This window comes from Strix uralensis, chromosome 28 (assembly GCF_047716275.1).
Source record: "Strix uralensis isolate ZFMK-TIS-50842 chromosome 28, bStrUra1, whole genome shotgun sequence".
Taxonomy (NCBI): Eukaryota; Metazoa; Chordata; class Aves; order Strigiformes; family Strigidae; genus Strix; species Strix uralensis.
This window is the reverse complement of record NC_133999.1, coordinates 6,318,811-6,341,319: the sequence shown is the minus strand read 5'-3', so window position 1 is coordinate 6,341,319 and position 22,509 is coordinate 6,318,811. Positions and strand designations below refer to the sequence as shown.

At 65.5% G+C, this 22,509-nt stretch overlaps 2 protein-coding genes across 6 annotated transcripts in view; both read left to right on the top strand.

The window, feature by feature from the left end:
* LOC141935732 (calcium/calmodulin-dependent protein kinase type II subunit beta-like) overlaps positions 1 to 521 on the top strand; it is a 14,129-nt gene extending 13,608 nt beyond the window's left edge. Inside the window, exon 13 of the mRNA XM_074852226.1 lies at positions 449 to 521. Coding sequence (XP_074708327.1) covers positions 449 to 521 — 73 coding nt within the window. The remainder of the gene's footprint in view (positions 1 to 448) is intronic.
* A 2,642-nt stretch (positions 522 to 3,163) lies between these two features.
* On the top strand, positions 3,164 to 20,481 carry LOC141935811 (calcium/calmodulin-dependent protein kinase type II subunit beta). 5 transcript variants are annotated; one of them, XM_074852380.1, is made up of 19 exons: positions 3,164 to 3,227; positions 3,585 to 3,639; positions 3,724 to 3,789; positions 5,787 to 5,859; positions 6,306 to 6,408; positions 6,485 to 6,568; positions 7,602 to 7,696; positions 7,916 to 8,038; positions 8,133 to 8,216; positions 8,652 to 8,694; positions 9,245 to 9,319; positions 11,136 to 11,173; positions 11,274 to 11,345; positions 12,474 to 12,518; positions 12,839 to 12,887; positions 17,135 to 17,210; positions 17,922 to 18,016; positions 19,054 to 19,288; positions 20,223 to 20,481. In XM_074852380.1, the coding sequence occupies exons 4-18, from the start codon at positions 5,833 to 5,835 to the stop codon at positions 19,284 to 19,286; spliced, it is 1,242 nt and encodes a 413-aa protein (XP_074708481.1). In that variant the 5' UTR covers positions 3,164 to 3,227; positions 3,585 to 3,639; positions 3,724 to 3,789; positions 5,787 to 5,832; the 3' UTR covers positions 19,287 to 19,288; positions 20,223 to 20,481. The 5 variants fall into 5 exon arrangements, with proteins under 5 accessions (XP_074708481.1, XP_074708483.1, XP_074708482.1 ...); XM_074852382.1 differs by lacking the exon at positions 9,245 to 9,319 and having other exon boundaries at positions 11,133 to 11,173; XM_074852381.1 differs by lacking the exon at positions 12,474 to 12,518.
* The last annotated feature ends 2,028 nt before the right edge of the window (positions 20,482 to 22,509 follow it).

The following is a 22,509-nucleotide window of genomic DNA, read 5'->3' as shown; positions in this document are numbered from 1 at the left end:
AGTGTGTGTGTGCACGGGTGTGTGTGTGCGCACAGGTGTGAGCAGTGTGTGTGTGCATGGATGTGTGTGTACACACGTGTGTGCAGTGTGTGTGTATGTGTGTGTGTGTGCACACAGGTGTGAGCAGTGTGTGTGTGCTTGGGGGTGTGTGTGCACATGTGTGAGCTCTGTGTGTGCACACGCGTGTGTGCAGTGTGTGTGCATGGGGGGTGTGTGCACATGCAGGTGTGCGCAGTGTGTGTGTGTGGGGGGGGGGTGCACACACACGTGAGCAGTGGGGCATGCACAAGTGTGTGCACGCCCAGGTGTGTGTGTGCTCCATGTGCGTGGGGGTGTGCGCACAGGTGTGAGCAGGCAGAGTGTGTGTGTGTGTGTGTGTGTTGTGTCAGTGGGTTCGTGAGGGTGTGTGCACACATGTCAGCAGTGTGTGTGTGCGATGTGTACGCAGGTGTGTGCACTGCACGCGTGGGGAGTGTATGTGTGTGCACACGTGTGAGCAGGGCGTGTGCGTGCGCCTGTAGCGTGTCACGGGGTGTGTGCACACCTCAGCACCCTGTGGGGGTGTGTGTGTGCACACCTGAGTAGCGTGTGCAGGCGCGGGACGTGTGTGTGCACAGCGTGTGTGGGTGTAGTTGTGTGTGCACACGCGTGAGCAGGCAGCGTACGACTGCACTGAGCACGTGGGGGTGTACTCTGGGTGTGTGCACACGCGTGTGCGTGGCCACGGCTGTGTGTGTGTGTGAGCACAGCGTGGGGGGGTGTGTGTGCGCACACACACGTGTGCAGGTTGTGTCTGTGCGCACTGGACACAGGGGGGTGTGCACACGTGTGCACAGCATGGGGGGGGTGTGTGCACACGTATGTGCAGGCAGGGTGGGGGAGGGGTGTGGTCGTGGTTATACACGTGTGTGTACACACGCACACGTGTGCGGGGGGGTGTGAGCAGGCGCACACCCCTGTCCGTGTGTCCGGGTGCCCTCCCCGCCCCCGCCCTGCCTGGCCCTGCCCGACCCCCCCGGGCAGCAGCGGGGCACAGCAGGGCTGGGCAGGGACCTGTGTGTGCGGGGACAGTCACACGCGGGGACAGCTGCACACATGGACAGTCACACGCCCTGGTACACACGCAGACACAGGTACAGCCGCACTTGTACGGTGGCAGACGTGTCCCCGTGTGCACACATGTACGGCCACACACAGGGACAGTCAGATGCACACACAGGGACAGCCGCACACACACACGCAGGTACACTCATGCACACACACAGAGGTACACTTGCACACACACAGATACACTCGCACGCACACACACAGGTACAGCCGCACACACACACAGATACACTCGCGCACACATGCAGGTACAGCCGCACACACACACACAGGTACAGCCGCACACACACACACAGGTACAGTCGCACACACACACAGGTGCACTCGTGCACACACACAGAGGTACACTTGTGCACACACAGGTACACTCACACACAGGTACAGTCGCACACACACACAGAGATACACTCTCGCGCACACACACACAGAGGTACAGCCACACAGATACACTTGTGCACGCATGCAGGTACAGCCGCACACACACAGGTACACTCGTACACACACACAGATACAGTCGCACACACACACAGGTGCACTCGTGCACACACACACAGGTACACTTGTGCACACACAGGTACACTCACACACAGATACAGTCGCACACGCACACACAGGTACACTCACACACACACACAGATGCACTCGTACACACACACAGAGGTACGGTCGCACACACACACAGGTGCACTCACGCACACACAGGTACAGTTGCACACGCAAACACAGGTACAGTCGCACACACACAGGTACACTCGTACACACACACAGGTGCACTCATGCACACACAGAGAGGTACACTTGCACACACAGAGATACACTCGCACGCACACACAGAGGTACAGCCGCACACACACACAGGTACAGTCGCACACACACACACAGAGGTACACTCATACACACACAGGTACACTCATACACACACAGAGGTACACTCATACACACACAGGTACACTCATACACACCCAGGTACAGTCGCACACAACAGGTACACTCGCGTACACACGCAGGTACAGCCGCACGCGCACACACAGAGGTACACTCGCACACACACACAGGTACAGTCGCGCACACACACAGGTACACTCATACACACACACAGGTACAGCTGCACACACACACAGGTGCACTCATGCACACACAGGTACAGTCGCACACACACAGGTACGCTCGCACACACACAGGTACAGCCGCGCACACACACAGGTACAGCCGCACACACGCAGTTACACTCTCACGCACACACACAGTTACACTCGCGCACACACACAGGTACAGCCGCACACATGTAGTTACACTCTCACACACACACACAGTTACACTCGCACACACACACAGGTACAGCCGCACACATGTAGTTACACTCTCACACACACACAGAGTTACACTCGCACACACACACAGGTACGCTCGCACACACATGCAGGTACAGCCGCGCACACACACAGGTACAGCCACGCACACGCAGTTACACTCTCACACACGCACACAGTTACACTCGCACACACGCGTGCAGCTGCACACCCTGACACACCCGCATGGATGTCCAGCTGCACACAGGTACACGCGTCCGTACGGACAGCTGCACACAGAGGTACCCCCGCGCACCACGGGCACACCCGCAGAGAGGGGCACACCTGCGCACGGGTGCACAACTACACAATCTACCCCCTCCATCTACAACCACACATGTAAACACAACCACACACGTGCACAACCGCACACACACCTACAGCCACACATCCTTGCACACCCGTCCATACACGCACAACCACACAGCCGCACACACACACCCCCCACGCACAACCGGCGCAGCCCCACACACGCACGTGCACACGCGTTCAAGCCTGCCCACGCTTGCACACCCGCACGTGCGCACACCCCGACACACCCGCACACACCCGGGTGTAGCCGCACACCCGCAGCCACACGCACCCACGCGTGGGCACCTCTGGGCTCCTCTGGCCGGGGCTGGGGCGGGGGGTGGGTGACCCTGCGGGGGGGGCCGGGGGGGGCTGGGGGGGGCCGCGGGGGGGTTCCCCGGTTGACCCGTGTCCCCCCAGACCACCAGAAGCTGGAGCGGGAGGCCCGCATCTGCCGGCTGCTGAAGCACTCCAACATCGGTGAGCCCGCGGCCACCCGGGGACAGGCTGGGGCCACCAACGGGGCGTGGGGGGGCCACGCTGGGAGCCCCACCCTGGGGGACTCTGGGGGCGCATCTGGGGACATGTGGGGTCTCACCCCTGGGGACCATCGCCGGGCTGTGCCGGGGGCCACCGCGGGGGTGTGCTGAGGGGGGGGACAGGTGGGGTCCTACCCTTGGGGTGCTGCTGGGTGCCCCCCTGGTTGCTGCAGGGCGCAGGTGCGAGGGCCGCGTGTGACACGGCCACGCGTGTGACACGGCCACGCGTGTGCCACACGTGGCAGCTGCCGGGGACCGCGGGGCTGAGCCCGTCCCCGTCCCCGTCCTGTCCCCGCAGTGCGGCTCCACGACAGCATCTCAGAGGAGGGGTTCCATTACCTCGTCTTCGACCTGTGAGTGTGGCCGGGGGGGGGGGTTGGGGTGTCCCGGGGGGTCGGGGGACGCGGGGTGACGCGGTGGCCCCGGCTGCGTTGCAGGGTGACCGGCGGGGAGCTCTTCGAGGACATCGTGGCGCGGGAGTACTACAGCGAGGCCGATGCCAGGTGAGCCCCCGCGCCCCCCCAAACCCCCCCCTCCCCCCCAAAACCCCGCTGGACACCCCAATGCCCCTCCCTGGGGGGGGCTGCAGGGATGGGGCAGCTCCAGCAAGGCAGGCAGGGGGGCACCCAGTGGGTGCGGGGGGTGCCCCCCCCCATTACTGTACCCCCCCCCCCCCACCGGCTCCATCCTGCTGCCAGGTGCTTGGTGGGGCCCCCCCCCATCCCCCCCCCCCCCCCATGCTCTTCCCCTCTGCCGCTGAGGCCTGGCGCTGTCATGACATGTGCTGGGGGGGGGGGGAAGCGGGTGGGGGGCCCCCAGGGCCCCCCCCCCCGTGCTGGTCCTGAGCCCCCAGCGCCCTGTGTGCCCGCCGTGTGCCCGTCCCCGTGGTCTCTGGGCTTTCACAACATTGTTTCTTCCCCTCTCTCGTTCCCCCCATCTCCGCCCCCTCCCCGTCCCCCCGTCCCGTCCCCCCCCCCCGTCCCCCCCCCCACCCCCCCGCTCCGTCCGTCCCCCCCCTCCATCCCCCCCCCGTCCCTCCTGTCTCCCATCACGCGTCGCTCGGGCTCTGTGCGTGTCCGTGTGTCCGTCCGTGTGTCCGTCTGTCCCACCGCTCGCTGCCCCCCCCCTCGCCCCGGCACCCCCTTCCCTGTGTTTTGCCTCCTGATGCTCCACCTGCCCCCCACGCCCCCCACCTGCCCCCCACCCTGCCCTGGATCCTCCCATCACCCCTCTCCTGCCCCCCCCATCCTGCCCCCCACCTCTCATCCCATTCCTCTCCATCCTGCCCCCCCTCCCACCCCCTTTACCCCCTCCTGCCCCCCTCCCTTGCCCCCCCCTACTGCCCCCCCATCCCATTCCTCTCCATCCTGCCCCCCTTCCCACCCCCTTTTCCCCCTCCTGCCCCCCTCCCACCCCCTGCCCCCCCTACTGCCCCCCCATCCCATTCCTCTCCATCCTACCCCCTTCCCACCCCCTTTATCCCCCCCACCCCTCATCCTGCCCCCCCCACCCCTTGCCCCCCCTACTGCCCCCCCATCCCATTCCTCTCCATCCTGCCCCCCTTCCCACCCCCTTTTCCCCCTCCTGCCCCCACCCTGCCCCCTCCCACCCCCTGTTCCTCCATCCTCCCCCCCCCCTTTCCCCCCCCGCCCCCCGCCCCCCGCCCCCCGTTTTGTTTTGCAGTCACTGTGTCCATGAGCTATTAGCACGCGTTTCTCCCACCCATCACTTTGCCCCTGTGCAGAGGGAGCCGCAGGTCAGTATAACGGGGGGGGCCGGGGGGGCCGTGCCCCCCGTGCTGCCCCCACCCGCCGGAGCATCCCGCTTCCCGGCCCCCCCGCTCCCCTCGCCGGGACCCCACTTTGGGGCTCTCTCCTCCCTCCTTTTTCTGCCCCCCTCCCCCATTTTTTGACCCCTCCCTTTGCAGGGAGGTTGCCCCCCCCCCCCCCCCCGCCATGCCCCAGCACCCCCAGCCACGCGGGGGCCCCCCCCCCCACTTCACCCCCATTTCAGCCTCTCATTCCCCGCTCCTTCCCTCTTTCTTTCTTGTCTCGTCTCCATCCGCCCCCCCCCGCCCCCCCCATTCCCCCGCCCTGTGAGTCCTGTCTGGGGGACCCCAGTGTCCGGGCAGCAGCAGGGCTGGGGGGGCGCAGGGGGGGGGGTCCCGTGGCGGGGGGGGGGCACAGCAGCACCATGTGGGTGACCCCCATGGGTCAGCAGCACCCCTGATGGGCACCCTCCAGGCAGTGCCCCCCCCCCAGGGGTGACCCCCCCACCTCAGGCAGGGGCGTGGGGGGGTGCCAAGCTCAGCACCCCCCCCCCAATACAAGATCACTGCTTGGTTTTGTAGGGTCCCCCCCAGGGCACAGCGGCGTGGGGGGATGGTTTTAGGGGGGGTGGGGGCACAAATCCTGGGTGCCCCTGAGCAAGGGGGTGTGGGAGGTGGTGTGGGGGGGGCGCGGCGTGCCCCTGACCCCCCCCCCCCGACGTTTGCACGCAGCCACTGCATCCAGCAGATCCTGGAGGCCGTCCTCCACTGTCACCAGATGGGGGTCGTCCACAGGGACCTCAAGGTGAGTGTGTGTCCCCCCCATAGGGTGCTTCCCCCCCCCCCCCCACCCCGGTCTTGGGGTCCCCACAGCTTGGGGGGGGGGCTGGCTCAGTGGCTCCCCAAGGTGGGGGATTGAGCTCCCCCTGGGGCTGGGGGGGTCCCCTCAGCTCGGCGTACCCCCCAGCTGCCATTTCCCCTGCCTGGGGCTGCGTGTGACCCCCCCCCAGTCACAGCACACTCTGTGTTCACTGCGACCCCCCCGCATCGCCCCCAGATCCCCCCTTTGGGGTGCGGGGGGGGGGGGGGGGACGGACACATGAGCCGGGTGGGAGATGGGGATGGGGATGTGTGGGGTTGGGGGGGGGCGCGGGGCTGGCAGACGGGCAGGACCCCCTCGATGGCGGCTGCAAAGCCCCCCCTCTGCTGCCCCCCCCCCTTCCACCCCCCCCCTTCACCCCGCGCCCGCAGCCGGAGAACCTGCTCCTGGCCAGCAAGTGCAAAGGGGCGGCGGTGAAGCTGGCGGACTTCGGCCTCGCCATCGAGGTGCAAGGGGATCAGCAGGCCTGGTTCGGTGAGTGCCCCCCCCGTGCCCCCCCCCGTGCCCCCCGCCGGCCGCCCACTGCGGCTCAGCCCCGCTCCCCCCGCAGGTTTCGCCGGCACGCCCGGCTACCTCTCGCCCGAAGTGCTGCGCAAAGAGGCCTACGGCAAACCCGTGGACATCTGGGCGTGCGGTAAGAGCCGACCCCTGCCCAATCCCTGCCCGACCCCTGCCTGATCCCTGCCTGACCCCTGCCCGATCCCTGCCCGATCCCTGCCTGATCCCTGCCCGACCCCTGCCCGACCCCTGCCCGATCCCTGCCTGATCCCTGCCCGACCCCTGCCTGACCCCTGCCCGATCCACGCCCGACCCCTGCCCGACCCCTGCCCGATCCCTGCCCGACCCCTGCCTGACCCCTGCCTGATCCCTGCCTGACCCCTGCCCGATCCCTGCCCGACCCCTGCCCGACCCCTGCCTGATCCCTGCCCGACCCCTGCCCGACCCCTGCCCGATCCCTGCCTGATCCCTGCCCGACCCCTGCCTGACCCCTGCCCGACCCCTGCCCAACCCCTGCCTGATCCCTGCCTGATCCCTGCCTGATCCCTGCCCAATCCCTGCCCAATCCCTGCCTGATCCCTGCCCAATCCCTGCCCGATCCCTGCCCAACCCCTGCCTGATCCCTGCCTGACCCCTGCCCAATCTCTGCCTGATCTCTGCCTGATCCCTGCCCAACCCCTCCCCGACCCCTGCCTGACCCCTGCCCAATCTCTGCCCAATCCCTGCCTGACCCCTGCCTGACCCCTGCCCAGTCTCTGCCCGATCCCTGCCCAACCCCTGCCCGATCCCTGCCTGATCCAACCCAACCCCTGCCCAACCCCTGCCCGATCCCACCCCGATCTCCACCCTCGTCCCATCCCACTCCCTTCCCGCCCCCATCCCATTCCCATCCCAGTCTCCCCTGATCCCCACCCCAGTTCTGTGCTGGATCTCTGCTCCTCTCCCCGTCCCTGTCCTGGTCCCATCCCAGTCCCCCTCCCGGGGCCACCCCGGGCCACGTGCCCCGGCCGTGCCACGTGGCCACCATGGGGGACGGTGCCGTCCTGGCAGCACTGGGGGGCTGGCGCGGGGCCAGGCCACCTCGGGGACACGCCTGTCCCTGGGCGGGGCTGCAGGGGAGGCCGGGGGTCCCCGTTCCCCCGGCCCTGACCCCGCTCGCCCTCGCCCAGGCGTCATCCTGTACATCCTGCTGGTGGGCTACCCGCCGTTCTGGGACGAGGACCAGCACAAACTCTACCAACAGATCAAGGCCGGTGCCTACGACGTAAGTCCCTGGTGCCAGGCACCCCCTGCGCTGTGGCCGGCCGGCCCGTTAACTCTGGAACCTACTGAGGAACACTACAACTAATCACCACCAGGCAAAGCCGGGGGGATGGCGTTGGGCCACAGCTCCGGTGGGGGGGTGGAGGGACACAGGCGCTGTGGGGCTGCCCCTTCCCAGCCGTCACCCCCCTCCGTTGCCGTGTCCCCCCCCCTCTCCCAGTTCCCTTCGCCCGAGTGGGACACGGTCACCCCCGAAGCGAAAAACCTCATCAACCAGATGCTGACCATCAACCCTGCCAAGCGCATCACAGCCCACGAAGCCCTCAAGCACCCGTGGGTCTGCGTAAGTGCTGTGTCCCCCCCCCCTCCCAGTGTCCCCCCCCCCAGCCCGGGGGGCGCTGCCGGCGCCTTGCACTGACCCCCCCTGTCCCCCGCAGCAACGCTCCACCGTGGCCTCCATGATGCACAGGCAGGAGACGGTAGAGTGTCTGAAAAAGTTCAACGCCCGGAGGAAGCTCAAGGTGAGGGGTTCCCCCACCCTGCACAGCACCACCCTGCCCTTCCCTGGGGGGGGGGCACAGCACCACCCTGCCCTTCCCTGGGGGGGCACAGCACCACCCTGCCCCTCCCTGGGGGGTCACAGCACCAATCCTACCCCTCCCCAGGGGGACACAACACCATCCTGCCCCTCCCCGGGGGCGCACAGCACCATCCTGCTCCTACCCTGGGGGGGCACAGCACCAATCCTGCCCCTCCTCAGGGGGGCACAGCACCACCCTGCCCCTCCCCGGGGCCATATGGTCCCATCCTGGCCACAGCCAGTGCTTTGCCATGGGCCACCATCCCCTCCCCGTGGCACCCAGCACAGCAGGGTCCAATCCTGCCCCCCCCTCCACACCCCCCCCCCCCATCCCACCCAGCCCAGGGCCTCATCCTGCCCCCTCCCTCCCTTGCAGGGCGCCATCCTCACCACCATGTTGGCCACCAGGAACTTCTCAGGTAAGGGGGGGCTCCCGCTGGCCAGGGGGGGCCGGGGGCCGCAGCCCCCCAACCCGCAGCCCCCGCCGAGGCCGGTGCCCCCCTCCCCCCTCTCTCTGTCGCTGTCTTTCTCTCTTTTTCCCCACCCCCCCCCCCCCCCTCCAACCCCCCTCCCCATTTTTTCCCTGTCAGCGAGGACGGGGGCGTGCGTTAGCCAAGGGGGGGGGCAGGATCCAGCCCCCCCCCCGCCCCACGCACACAGCAGCAGGTAGTGCCCGGTCCCCGTGTCCCCCCCCTCCACTCCGGTGGCTGGTGGGGGGCGGGGGGACACGGAGTTGGGGTAAGGGGGGGGGGAAATGATGGAGCAGCACCAGCGCCGCCCCCCGCCCCAGGCCTGAGGCCGGGGTGATGGGCACCCCAGGACTTCTTGTTGGGCGGGTGGGGGGGGTGGGAAGGTGGGGGTCCCGGCTGCAGCCCCCCCCCGCCCCCACATGCCCCCCCCCTCCTAACAGGAGCTCTGCTCCCTTTCTCTCCTCTCTCTCTCTCTCTCCTGCCCGTCTCCTGCCCGCAGTGGGCAGACAGACCACCGCTCCTCCGACCATGTCGGCGGCCGCCGCCGGGGCCCCCCTGGGGCTGGTGGAACAAGGTAGACGCGTCCGCAAAGGGCCCCCCCGGCCCCCCCCCCCCCCGCCCCGACCCCCCAGCCCCGCTTGGTTTCTGTGTGTCCCCTGCCCCAGATCCTTTGTCCCCATGTCCCACCCCAACCATCCTCTTCCTCTCCCCCCCCACCCCCAACGGGTTTCGGGTGCCCTCCTCGGAAATCGGAGCGCATGCATGGCCCCCCCGCACCGCCCCCCCCCGCACCCCACCCCTGCACCCCCCCCCGCAGCCTCTCCCCCTCCCCACGGGGACTGAGAGATGCCACTGTCCCCCCCTTCCCCCCCCGCTGTAAACCCCCGGCTGGCCCCGGGGGGGGTCTCTGTGCCCCCCACCCTGCGATGCTTGACCCCCCCACCCCCCCCCATTCCAGGGGGGGCTGCTTGGGTGCTTGTGACCTGCTCCAGTCCCTGGCGGGGGGGACACACTGTGGTGGCACCCCCAAGGGAACCCCGGGGACCCCCGCCTGGGTCAGCAATGGGGAGCTGGGGGCGGGGGGGGGATATTTAATTTTAGGGTGCCCCCCCCCCCATTGCTCCCACCCCACAGCACTGCCCTCCCCCCACACACACAGGGGGGGCACACCGGTGTATGAAGGGGGGGCAAAGCGGCCGCATGCCTCATGTGCCCCCCCCGTGTCCCCCCCTGTGTCTCCCAACCTGCACGCCCCCCCCCCCCCCATCCCAGGCATGTGCCCCCCCGGCATGTGACACCCCCCCCCGCCCCCCCCGCACGGCTTCCTGAGAGCTGCAGCCGGTGTTTGTGGTGCCGCGAAACACTTGGCGGGTCTTAAACCGTGTCCCCCCCATCCCAAGGGCTACAGCTGCCCCCCCCCCCCTCCCCGGGCTGGGGTTCCCCCCCCCCAGCCCCCCCCCCCAATTCGGCTGTGGTTTAAACCCCCACCTCTCAGCGCCCGCCTGCTTTCGGAGGAGGGACCGGGACCCTTGGGGACACCCCGCCAGGGACCCCTGTGGGGACATGGGTCTGCCGGGGGGGGGCAGGGGTGTCCCCTCTCCCCCCCCTCTCCCTGCCCCCCCCCCGCCCCCCCCCGATTGGGTGCTGCTCCGTGCCACCCTGCTGTCACCGAACTTGTCACCGCACAGCCCCCCCGCCCCACCCCCCGATGCTGGTGAGGGGGGTCCCTGAGCTTGGACGACCGATGAGGATGCTCAAGGTGACACCCTGCCCCCCCCCCAGGCCACTTGTGTGTCCCCCCATGTCCCCCCCCGCCGACCCCCACTGGCCAGAGATCGCGATAGCAGTGACAGATGCTCCCCACCGCCCCCCGTCCTTGTCCCCCTCCAGGGTGACACTGGGGGGGGGCACAGGGGGCCGCCCCCCCCCCCCGGACTCAACTCATCTTTTTTATGTTTGTTTTTTTATGTTTTTCCCTTTTTCCTCCTTTTCCTCCCCGTTTCTCTCTCTCCTTCCCACCCTCCTCTCTCTCTCGCTTTCCTCTCTGCATTTCTCCAAGGTAAGCCAGCCCTGCCCCCCCCCTGCGGGGGCCATCAGGATGGGGACCCCCCCCCAAGCTCATGTGTGTGTCCCCCAGGATGGGGACACCCCCCCACAGGTTGGGGACACTCCCCCCAGGATGGGGACACACACCCCCCTCGGGATGGGGACACCCCCAGGATGGGGACAACCCGACACCGGGGTGGTGGGTGCTGCTGGCACCCGGGAGGGGCATCAGGGTGGGGGGGCCGGGGGAGGGGGGTCAGGGTGTGGGACACACACAGTGTCCCTTGTCCCCAAAGGGGGGGGACAGCCACTGACGCTCTTCCCCCCCCCCACCCCCGCAGCAGCTAAGAGCTTACTGAACAAGAAGGCGGACGGCGTGAAGGTGAGGACGGGGGGGGGCTGTGGGGTGGCCACGGGGGGGGCTGTGGGGGGGACGCCCCCCCCCAATGCCGCTGAGCCCTCCCCTCTCTCCCCCCCCCCAGCCTCAGACCAACAGCACCAAAGGCAGCGCCGGCGTCACCAGCCCCAAGGGGACGCTCCCGCCCGCCGCGCTGGTAGGTGCCCCCCCCCGCACCCCCCTGCACCCCCCCCCGGGCCGGATCCATCCCACCAGCCCATCCCATCCATCGCCATGCACACCCCCCCCCCCCCCCCCCCGCCTCGTCTGTCTGTCCGGCTGTCCCTGGTGTCGCTGGGGGTGTGGGGGGGCGGGGGGGGGGCAGCGTCACGGGGATGGGAACGGAGAGGGGGTGCAGGGCGCGGGCACGGGGAGATGCCCCTGCAATGCGGACGGCGAAGGGGGCGCAGGATGCGGGCACGGGGGTGCCCCCCCCGCGACATGGATGGCGAGGTGGGTGCAGGGTATGGGGGCGCCCCAACGCACGGACGATGAGGTGGGTGCAGGACGCAGGCCCGGGGACGGGGGTGCTGGCCGTGACCTTGATGGTAAGTGCAGGATCGGGGCATGGGGGTGCCCGGCTGGCCCAGGGGGTGCAGGATCCGGGGGTGCTCTGGCCATGCGGACAGCAAGGTGGGTGCAGGGTCCGGGCACGGGGGTGCTCACCGTGACCCCGCGGGTGCAGGATCGGGGCACGGGGGTGTCCAGCTGGTACGGTGAGTGCAGGACCCAGGCACGGGGGTGCTCACCGTGACCCCATGGGTGCAGGATCAGGACACGGGGGTGCTCACCGTGACCCCGTGGGTGCAGGATCAGGACACGGGGGTGCTCACCGTGACCCCGTGGGTGCAGGATCCAGGCATGGGGGTGCTCACCATGACCCCATGGGTGCAGGATCGGGGCACGGGGGTGCCCAGCTGGTACCGTGAGTGCAGGATCCGGGCACAGGGGTGCCCTCCACGACCCGGCCGGCTCCTCCTTGGCCATCCACAGGGTCCTGCTGCGTCTCTCTCCCCCCGCCCTCGCCCCCAATTCTCTCCCCCCTTTCTCCCCCCCCCCTTCCTCTGTCTTTCTGTGAATTAAACCATTTGGCTTTCGCTGGACTAATGACTCTCTGCTTCTCTCCCCCCTCCCTCTGCCCCTCCCCGAATCCGGTCTGGGTCTCTCTTCGCCCCCGTCCGCGTGCTGCTCGCTCCGTCGTCCCCCCACTCCGTTGTCCCCCCCCGGGCTCTCGCTTCCTCCCCCCCCCGCCCCCCCGCCTCTGTCTCTCTCCCTTCTCCCGTAGGAGCCTCAAACTACCGTAATTCATAACCCCGCGGACGGCATAAAGGTATTGCTGCCTCTCTTCCCTTCGCGCCTCGCCCGCGTTCGTTAACCCCCCCGGGGTCGTTTGGGGCCCCGCTTTCCGCCTCCATCCTCCCCCCAGCATCAGCCATGGCGCGGGGCGGGGGGGGGCTGACGTGGCGCTGGAGCGGATGAGGAACGCGCACGGGGTGACGGTGGGGGCTCCCCCCCCCCCCAGTGACATCCAGCATCGCCGGGGTCCTGCCGAGCCCCAGCCCGGCTCACCCCCCCCCCACCCCGCCGGGCCCGACTCTGACCCTTCTCTGTCTGTTCTCTCCCCCCGCACCGCCGCCGTCCCGCTGGCAGGAGTCGTCCGACAGCACCAACACCACCATCGAGGACGAGGACACAAAAGGTGACGGGGCCGTGGGGCGGCGGCGGGGCGGGGCTGGCACTGGGATGCACTGGGAGGGTGCTGGGATGCACTGGGCTGGCACTGGGCTGGCACCAGGATGCACTGGAGTGCACTGGGATGCACTGGGATGGCACTGGGATGTGATTTGATGGCACTGGGATGGAGCCGGGATGCACTGGGCTGGCACCAGGATGCACTGGAGTGCACTGGGATGTGATTTGATGGCACTGGGATGGAGCCAGGATGCACTGGGGTGCGCTGGGCTGGCACTGGGCTGGCACCAGGATGCACTGGGATGCACTGGGCTGGCACTGGAATGTGATTTGTTGGCACTGGGATGGAGCCAGGATGCACTGGGCTGGCACTGGGCTGGCACCAGGATGCACTGGAGTGCACTGGGATGCACTGTGATGGCACTGGGATGTGATTTGAGGGACTGGGATGGAGCCAGGATGCACTGGGATGCACTGGGCTGGCACTGGGATGTGATTTGTTGGCACTGGGATGGAGCCAGGATGCACTGGGCTGGCACCAGGATGCACTGGAGTGCACTGGGATGCACTGAGGTGGCACTGGGATGTGATTTGATGGCACTGGGATGGAGCTGGGATGCACTGTGATGGCACTGGGATGTGATTTGTTGGCACTGGGATGGAGCCAGGATACACTGGGCTGGCACTGGGCTGGCACCAGGATGCACTGGAGTACACTGGGATGTGATTTGATGGCACTGGAATGGAGCTGGGATGCATTGGGCTGGCACCAGGATGCACTGGAGTGCACTGGGATGCACTGTGATGGCACTGGGATGTGATTTGATGGCACTGGGCTGGCACCAGGATGCACTGGGATGCACTGGGCTGGCACCAGGGTGCACTGGAGTGCACTGGGATGCGATTTGATGGCACTGGGATGCACTGGGAGGGTGCTGGAATGCACTGGAATGGCACCAGGATGCATTGGGGTGCATTGGGACAGCACTGGGATGCACTAGGAGGGTGCTGGGATGTACTGGGATGGAGTTGAGATGCGCTGGGATGTGATTTGATGGCACTAGGATGGAGCTGGGATGCACTGGGCTGGCACCAGGATGCACTGGAGTGCACTGGGATGTGATTTGATGGCACTGGGATGGAGCTGGGATGCACTGGGCTGGCACCAGGATGCACTGGAGTGCACTGGGATGCACTGAGATGGCACTGGGATAAGATTTGATGGCACTGGGATGGCACTGGGAGGGCACCAGGATGCCTTGGGGTTCACTGGGATGGCACTGGGATGCACTGGGAGGGTGCTGGGATATACTGGAATGGTGCTGGAATGCACTGGGATGGAGCTAGGGTGGCACTAGGATGTGCACTGGGCTGGCACTGGGATGCGATTTGACAGCACTGGGATGCGCTGGGCTGGTCCCAGGATGCATTGGGATGCGCTGAGATGACACTGGGATGCACTGGGAGGGTGCTGGAATGCACTGGGATGGAGCTGCAGTGCACTGGGATGGCCCCAGGATGCATTGGGGTGTACTGGGATGGAGCTGGGATGCACTGGGATGGTGCTGGAATGGCACCAGGATACATTGGGTGCACTGAGATGGACTGGGATGGCACTGGGATCCATTGAGATGGTACTGGGATGCACCAGCATGCACTGGGGTGGCACTGGGCTGCACTGGGATGTAGTGGAATGGCACTGGGACGGACTGGGATGGCACTGGGATGCACCAGCATGCACTGGGGTGGCATTGGGATGCACTGGGATGTAGTGGAATGGTACTGGGACGGACTGGGATGGCACTGGGATCCATTGAGATGGTACTGGGATGCACCAGCATGTACTGGGGTGGCACTGGGCTGCACTGGGATGTAGTGGGATGGCACTGGGATGCATTGAGATGCACTGCATTGCACTGGGATGGACTGGGATGGCACTGGGATGCACTGGAATGATGCTGGGACACAGTGGGATGGTACCAAGATTAACTGAGGTGCACTGGATAGAACTGGGCTGTACGGGGCTGTACTGGGATGCACTGGAATGGCACTGGGACACAGTAGATGGTTGGCACTGAGATGCAGTAGGATGTCATTGGGATAAACTGGGACAAACTGGAGTGTAACAGTATGCTCTGGAGTGGTACTGGGACACACTGGGATAGAACTGGACTGTGTTGGAATGCACTGGAATGATGCACTGGGATGCACTAGGACATACTGGGATGGAAGTGGGCTGTGTTGGAATGCACTGGGGAACACTGGGGTGCACTGGGATTGGCACAGGGGTGGCACTGGGATGCACTGGGACACACTGGGATATAGTGGAGTGGCACTGAGCTGCTCAGAATGGCACTGGAGCACATTAGGGTGACACAGGAATGGACTGGGATGGCACTGGGGTGGCACTGGGGTGCACTGGGATACAGTGGGATGGTACCAGGATGAACTGAGATGCACTGGAATGGCAGTGGGATGCACTGGATGGAACTGGGATGTACTGGAACACACTAGAATGGTGCTGGGACTCCATAGATTGGCACTGGGATGCACTGGGGCAAACTGGAGCGTAATGCTATGCTCTGGAACAGTACTGGGATGTACTGGGATGAAACTGGTCTGTACTGAAATGCACTGGAGTGGCACTGGGATGCACTGGGGTGTCGTCAGGATGACATGAGCCACTGGGATATAGTGGAGTGGGCTGCACTGGAATGGTACTGGAACACACTGGGATTGCACTGAGGTGCACTGGGACACACTGGAATTCAACAGCATGACACTGGGATGCATTGGGATGGAACTGGGTGAACTGGAATGTGCTGGAAAGGCACTGGGACACAATAGACTGACACTGGGTTGCACTGAAATGCACTGGGATGGCCCTGACATGTACTGGTGTAAACTGGGATGTATCGGGATGCCCTGGAATGGTACTGGAGCCCTCTGGGATGTAACTGGGGTGTAGTGGAATGCACTGGAACGGCACTGGAATGTACTGGGGTGTCACTGGGAAGCAGTAGGATTGCACTGGGGCATATTGGAATGCAGTGGAATGGCACTGGAATTTACTGGGGTGTCACTGGAAAGCAGTAGGATTGCACTGGGATGGAACTGGGGCATATTGGAATGCACTGGGATGTATTGGAGTGCACTAGAGCGGCACTGGGATGCACTGGCACGCACTGGGATGCAATAGGATCGCACTGGGATGTGTTGTGATGCACTTGCATGGAACTGGGATCTCTTGTATTACACTGGGATGGTACTGGGATGCACTGGAATGGCACTGAGACACAGTGGGATGGCACTGGGAGGTACTGGTATGGAACTGGATGTATTGGGATGCACTGGAATGGCGCTAGGATATACTGGGATGTGCAGGGGTAACACTGGGGTGCACTGAGAAGCACTGGGACACGCTGGGCTGGCACTGGAAGGGCACTGGGATGCCTGAGCATGCTGGGAGGGCACTGGGATGGCACTGGGCAGCACTGGGACGTGCTGGGAGGCCACAGGACCCCTGGGCCAGGGGGATGCTGCTACTGGTGTGGCAGAGCTGTGGGGGCCGGGGCGCGCAGAGCTCCCTGTGTCTGCCCATGGTCCGTCTGTCCCCATGTCCCTGTGTCTGTCCCCATGTCCCTGTGTCTGTCCCCATGGTCTGTCTGTCCCCATGGTCTGTCTGTCCCCATGTCCCTGTGTCTGTCCCCATAGTCCCTGTGTCTGTCCCCATGGTCCCTGTGTCTGTCCCCGTGGTCTGTCTGTCCCCATGTCCTGTCTGTCCCCATGGTCTGTGTGTCCCCATGTCCCTGTGTCTGTCCCCATGGTCTGTCTGTCCCCATGGTCCGTGTGTCTGCCCATGGTCCGTGTGTCTGTCCCCATGGTCTGTCTGTCCCCGTGGTCTGTCTGTCCCCATAGTCCCTGTGTCTGTCCCCATAGTCCCTGTGTCTGTCCCCATGTCCTGTCTGTCCCCATGGTCTGTCTGTCCCCATGGTCCGTGTGTCTGTCCCCATGTCCCTGTGTCTGTCCCCATAGTCCCTGTGTCTGTCCCCATGCCCCCCCCCCACATGTCCCTTCTCCACGTCCCCACGTCCCCCCCAACAGCGCATCCACCATCCCACAGCCTCTGTCCGTCCCTCTTCCCCCACTCCCCCATCTCCACCGTCCCCCCCCTGTCCGTCCCCCCCCCAGGGACCCCCAGCGCGGGGATGGGGCTGGGGCCATGACACTGACACCGGCTGTGTCCCCCCCCAGCCCGCAAGCAGGAGATCATCAAGATCACGGAGCAGCTCATCGAGGCCGTCAACAACGGGGACTTTGAGGCCTACGCGTGAGTGGGGACCCGCGGGTGGGGCCGGGCGGGGCCGGGTGGGGCCAGGAGGGGCATCCTGGCTTGTACCAGCCCTGGCGTGGCCAGCAGGGACAGGGAAGGGATCTGACCCCTGGACTCAGCACTGGTGAGGCCGCCCCTCGATGAGTGGGTTCAGTTTTGGGCCCCTCACTCCAAAAAGGCCATTGAATGACTCGAGCGTGTCCAGAGAAGGGCAACGGAGCTGGTGCAGGGTCTGGAGCACAGGTCTGATGGGGAGCGGCTGAGGGAACTGGGGGGGTTTAGTCTGGAGAAGAGGAGGCTGAGGGGAGACCTCATGGCCCTCTCCAACTCCCTGAAAGGAGGGTGCAGAGAGGGGGGAGGAGTCTCTTGAGCCAAGGAACCAGCGCCAGGACAAGAGGGAATGGCCTCAAGCTGCGCCAGGGCAGGGTCAGACTGGCTCTTAGGAAGGATTTCTTTGCAGAAGGGGCTGTTGGGCGTTGGAATGGGCTGCCCAGGGCAGGGGGGGAGTCCCCATCCCTGGAGGGGTTGAAGAGTCGGGTTGAGCCAGCGCTGAGGGATCTGGTGGAGTTGGGAACGGTCAGGGTGAGGTTCATGGTGGGGCTGGAGGAGCTTCAAGGGCTTTTCCAAGCCCGATGGATCTGGGATCCTGTGGGCTGGTCAGGGCCAGGCAGGGTGGGGCAGGGCTGCTGCTCACCCGCTGCCTTGCAGGAAGATCTGCGACCCGGGGCTCACCTCCTTCGAGCCCGAGGCCCTGGGCAACCTGGTGGAGGGCATGGACTTCCACCGCTTCTACTTCGAGAACTGTGAGTGCCTGCACCCTGCCTGCACCCTGCCTGTGCCCAGCCCAGCGTGCGTGTCCTCTCCCTGTCCCCTGCCTGCCCAGTCCCTCCCCATCCAGTCTGTCTGTCTCTCTGCCTGTCTCCTGGCTGCCTGCTTAGCTGTCCATCCTCCTGTCCTCCCCGTCCCCCTGCCTGCCCCTCTGTCCTGCCTGCCTGTCCTTGCCCACCTGTCTGGTCGTTGTCTTGCCTGTCCCGCAGCCCTGCCCCCCGCCTGCCTGGCAGTCCCCTGCCTGTTTGCCTTACCCGTCCCTGTCTGCCCCCCACCTGCCTGCCAGGCAAGCGTGTCCATCCCCTGCCCTTCTCCTGCCTGTACATGTCTCCATCCAAACTTCCCAGCTCCTGCCTGTCTGTCCCCTGTCCGTCCCCTGCTTGGTCCCTCCATCCATCCATCCTGCCCATCCCCTGCCTATCCTTCCTGTTACCCTGCCCATCCTCTGCCTGCTGCCCTGCTTCTCCTGCCTGTTCCCCATCCGCTTCTCTTCTGCCCGCCTGTCTGTCCTGTCTGTGTGTCCGTCCACCCACCTCTGCCTGCTTGTCCGTCCTGCCTGCACCCTCCTTGCCCATCTACCCATCCTGCCTGCCTGGCCATCCTGTCTGCCTGCCTGGCCATCCACCCACCCACCCTGCCTGCTGCCTGCCTGTCCTGCCTGTCCATCCACCCCTCCCTGCCTGTCTCCCTCCCTGCCTGCCCATCCATCCTGCCTGGCCACCCTGCCTGCCTGCACATTCTATCTGTCTGTCCATCCTGCCCATCTGTTGCCTGCCTGTCCTGTCTACCTGCCCATCCATCTACCCCCTCTGCCTCTATCCCTCCCTACCTGCCCATCCTGCCTGCACACAGCGCCTGCCTGTTCCTCCTGCCTTTATCCATCCTGCCCATGCAACCTGGCTGCGCGCTCATTCTATCTGCCCGTCCCCTGGCCATCCACCCACCTCCCCTGCCCGCCCCGCTGCCCGTTCCCCTGCCCGCTCACAGCCACCCCCCCCGGACCCCCCCGCAGTGCTCTCCAAGAACAACAAGCCGATCCACACGACCATCCTGAACCCCCACGTGCACGTCATCGGCGAGGACGCTGCCTGCATCGCCTACATCCGCCTCACCCAGTACATCGACGCCCAGGGCCGGCCCCGCACCAGCCAGTCCGAGGAGACCCGCGTCTGGCACCGCCGCGATGGCAAGTGGCAGAACGTCCACTTCCACGGCTCGGGGGCCCCCGTCGCCCCGCTCCAGTGAAGGTGAGCGCCGGGGATTGGGGTTTGAGGGAGCGGGGGGGTGTTATTGAGAGACCTGGATAGGTTGGATCGGTGGCCAACATCAACAGGATGAGCTTCAGCAAGGGCAAGTGCCAGGTCCTGCCCATGGGCCACAACAACCCCCTGCATGGCTACAGGCTTGGGGAGGGGTGGCTGGAGCTGTCTGGGAGAGACGGGTCTGGGGGTTCTCGTTGACAAACAGCTGACCATGAGCCAGCAGTGTGCCCAGGTGGCCAAGAAAGCCAACGGCCTCCTGGCTTGTATCAGCACTAGTGTGACCAGCAGAAGCAGGGAGGTGACAGTCCCCCTGTGCTCTGCACTGGTGAGGCCACACCTGGAGGGTTGTGTCCAGTTTTGGGCACCTCAATCCCAGAGAGATCTCGAGGGGCTGGAGCGAGGGCAGAGGAGGGCAACGAGCTGGGGAAGGGCCTGGAGAATAAATCCTGTGAGGAGCGACTGAAGGAGCTGGGGCTGTTCAGTGTGAGGAGGAGAAGGGGAGGGGAGACCTCATCACTCTCTGCAGCTCCCTGAAAGGACGTTGTGGAGAGGTTGGTGCTGGTCTCTGCTCCCAGGGAATTAGTGACAGAACAAGAGGGAACGGCTTTAAACTGCAACAGGGGAGGTTCAGACTGGACAGGAGGAAAAATGTTTCCCCGCCAGAGTGGTCAGAGAGTGGAATAGGCTGCCCAGGGAGGGGGTGGAGTCCCCACCCCTGGGGGTGTTTAAGGGCCGTTTGGATGAGCTGTGGGGGGATGTGGGGTAGGGGAGAACTTTGTAGAGTCGGGCTGAGGGTTGGACTCGATGATCCCGAGGGGCTTTTCCAACCTGAGTGATTTTGGGATTCTGTGATTCTGTGATTCTACTGGGGTGCCCCGGTTCTGGCTTACCGGCAGCGGGGGGTCCCCCATCCCCGCAGAGCTGGCGGTGGCTGTCCTGGTTCCAAGCCCGACGGAGACGGCGATGGGAGCCGAGCCGGCAGCCGGAGCTGCGGCCCCGAAGCACGCGTCCGCATGCCTGTCCCCCCTCCGCCCCGGCCCCTGCTCCTCCCCCCCTCCAGTGCCTGTGTTTGCAGAAAACAAAAAGACAAAAAAAAAAAAAAAAAAAAAAAAGCCAAAACAATGACAACAACAACAAAAAAGTGGAAAAAAAAAAAAGGGAAAAAAAAAAAAAACAAACCACAAACCCCAACCAAACACGCACCCAAAAACCAACCCAGCCGCTCGGCCACAGGCAGGGGAGGCTGGGGGGGATGCCCCCGCGGCCAGACCCCCCCCCTCTCTGCCCATCTCCACCTGGGGGGGGGTAGGGGTGTCTCCCGGCTGGCAGGGGGGGGTGGTGGTGGCGGGGGGGGTCCCAGCCCCCCCCTCCCCGGCTGTGCTTGTGGCGTTTCGCTGTTGCTGGTGGTGGATGTTGTTCTTTGGACTCCGCTTTCGCTCTTTTCCCTCCCCGGTCCCTGTACATAGAGAGAGCTCTTTATTTTTGAATTCCCACGGGGATCCCCGGCCACGGGGGTGCTGCGGGCTTGGGGGGCTGCCGGGTGGTAAACGGTGGGGGGGGGACGATGAGGGGGGGTAAGCGGGGAACGACAACCCCCCCCCCCCAAAAAAAGTCTGGAGTTGGCCCTGGAGCGATGCCCGCAGGGGACCCAGGCTGATCCCGGGCGCTGCTGGGGCAGGGAAGGGGGGGGGGGGTACGGTGGGTGCCTTTACGGGGGGGTCCCTCAGCGGACACCCCCGTGCCCCCATCCCGGTGACAAAGACGGGGACACCCAGCACCTCGTTTCCCCCTCCCCGGGCAGGCGGGGGGCTGGGTGCCAGCTCTGGGTGCTGGCGGGTTTTGGCAGGGGTGCTGGGGTTGGGGGGGGGCGGGGATGTGGGTGCCATGGGGGGGCGGGGGGGGGCAGGTTGGCCGGGGAGGGGCAGGGGGGGCTGCAGCCCAGGCGGTGGGGATCAGGGTGGGGGGATCGGGGCGATCCAGCCAGCACTGACGCAGCATCGAAAGCACTTTAGACTAAGAGAACGGGTCTCTTAGGGGGCACAGGCTGCTCCGCCGGGGGACCCCCCCAACCGCTCCCCCCCCCCAGGGTCACCGGCCAGCGCTCCCGGCTCCGGCCGAGGGCGTTCGCTCCCCTCCTGCACCCCCGGCCAGCGCTCAGGGGGACCCCGTCTGCCCCCGACTCCTCTTCCCCGGGGGAGGCATCACCCCACTCCGGGCGCTCTCCGGCTCGGCCACGCGTTTTTTTTCCCCGGGGTTTCCCTTCGTCCATCTCCACGTCCGGAGGCGCCGTGTGTTGCTGGGGGCTGTTTTTGGCTGGGGGGGGGGTGTGTAAGGGGGGGGCGGGGTGTGTGGGGCGGGAGGGCCGGGGGATATTTTTTTTTTTTTAAATTATTATCTTTTTCTTTCTGCATGCCCTTTGCGCGGGAGCAAACCTCGGGCGCTAACGCTGTATGTCGAGGAGCTGAGCTGAGCTGTTACTGTCCCACGAATGCTGGTGGATCGTTGCCAAATTTTTCTCTTCTCCTCCCCTTTTCTCTCATTCTTTTTCCGTCCCACCCCCCCACCCCACACCCCCGGCATATTTCCCCCCCCCCACCCCCCAACCCCTTCGTCTTTTCTTTCTGAGCCTTGTAAGTGTAAAAGATGACTCTGATTTCGTTTTTGTCTCGGGAAAACTGCAAATAAATTATGAGGAAAAACAACTGACCAAAAAAAAAAAAAAAGTAACTGGAGGGAGGCGGTTGAGTGAATCTGCACCCACCCGGGTGCCCGTGGGGGTGCCCAGTCCCAGCGCTGGCCCAATTCCCCCCCCAGGAAGCCACAAAGAGAGTCAGAGCCGGGCTACAACTGCCAAAGACTTTATCCCTGTGGCCGGGGGCACAGAGAAGACACCAACCACTGTTACAGCCTCAAGCGAAAGTTTTTGCCCTTCCCAAGGAGGAAGAGGAGGCAGCGGGGGCTGCTGGGCACCCCCCCAGCCAGCCAGGAGCAGGGGAGGGGCGGGGGGGGTTCTCCAAGCTGCAGGGAACCCCCCACCCCGGCCACCCCCCTCCCCACAGGGACCGGAGCACTGGGGGTGGTTTCCACAGCCCCACACAGCACAATGGGGGGCACTCAGGGGATCAGGGGGGGCTGTGGGCTGCCCAAGGCCCCCCCCCCCCCCCCCTTCCCACCCCAGCTTGGCTCCTTCCCACATCGCCCCCCAG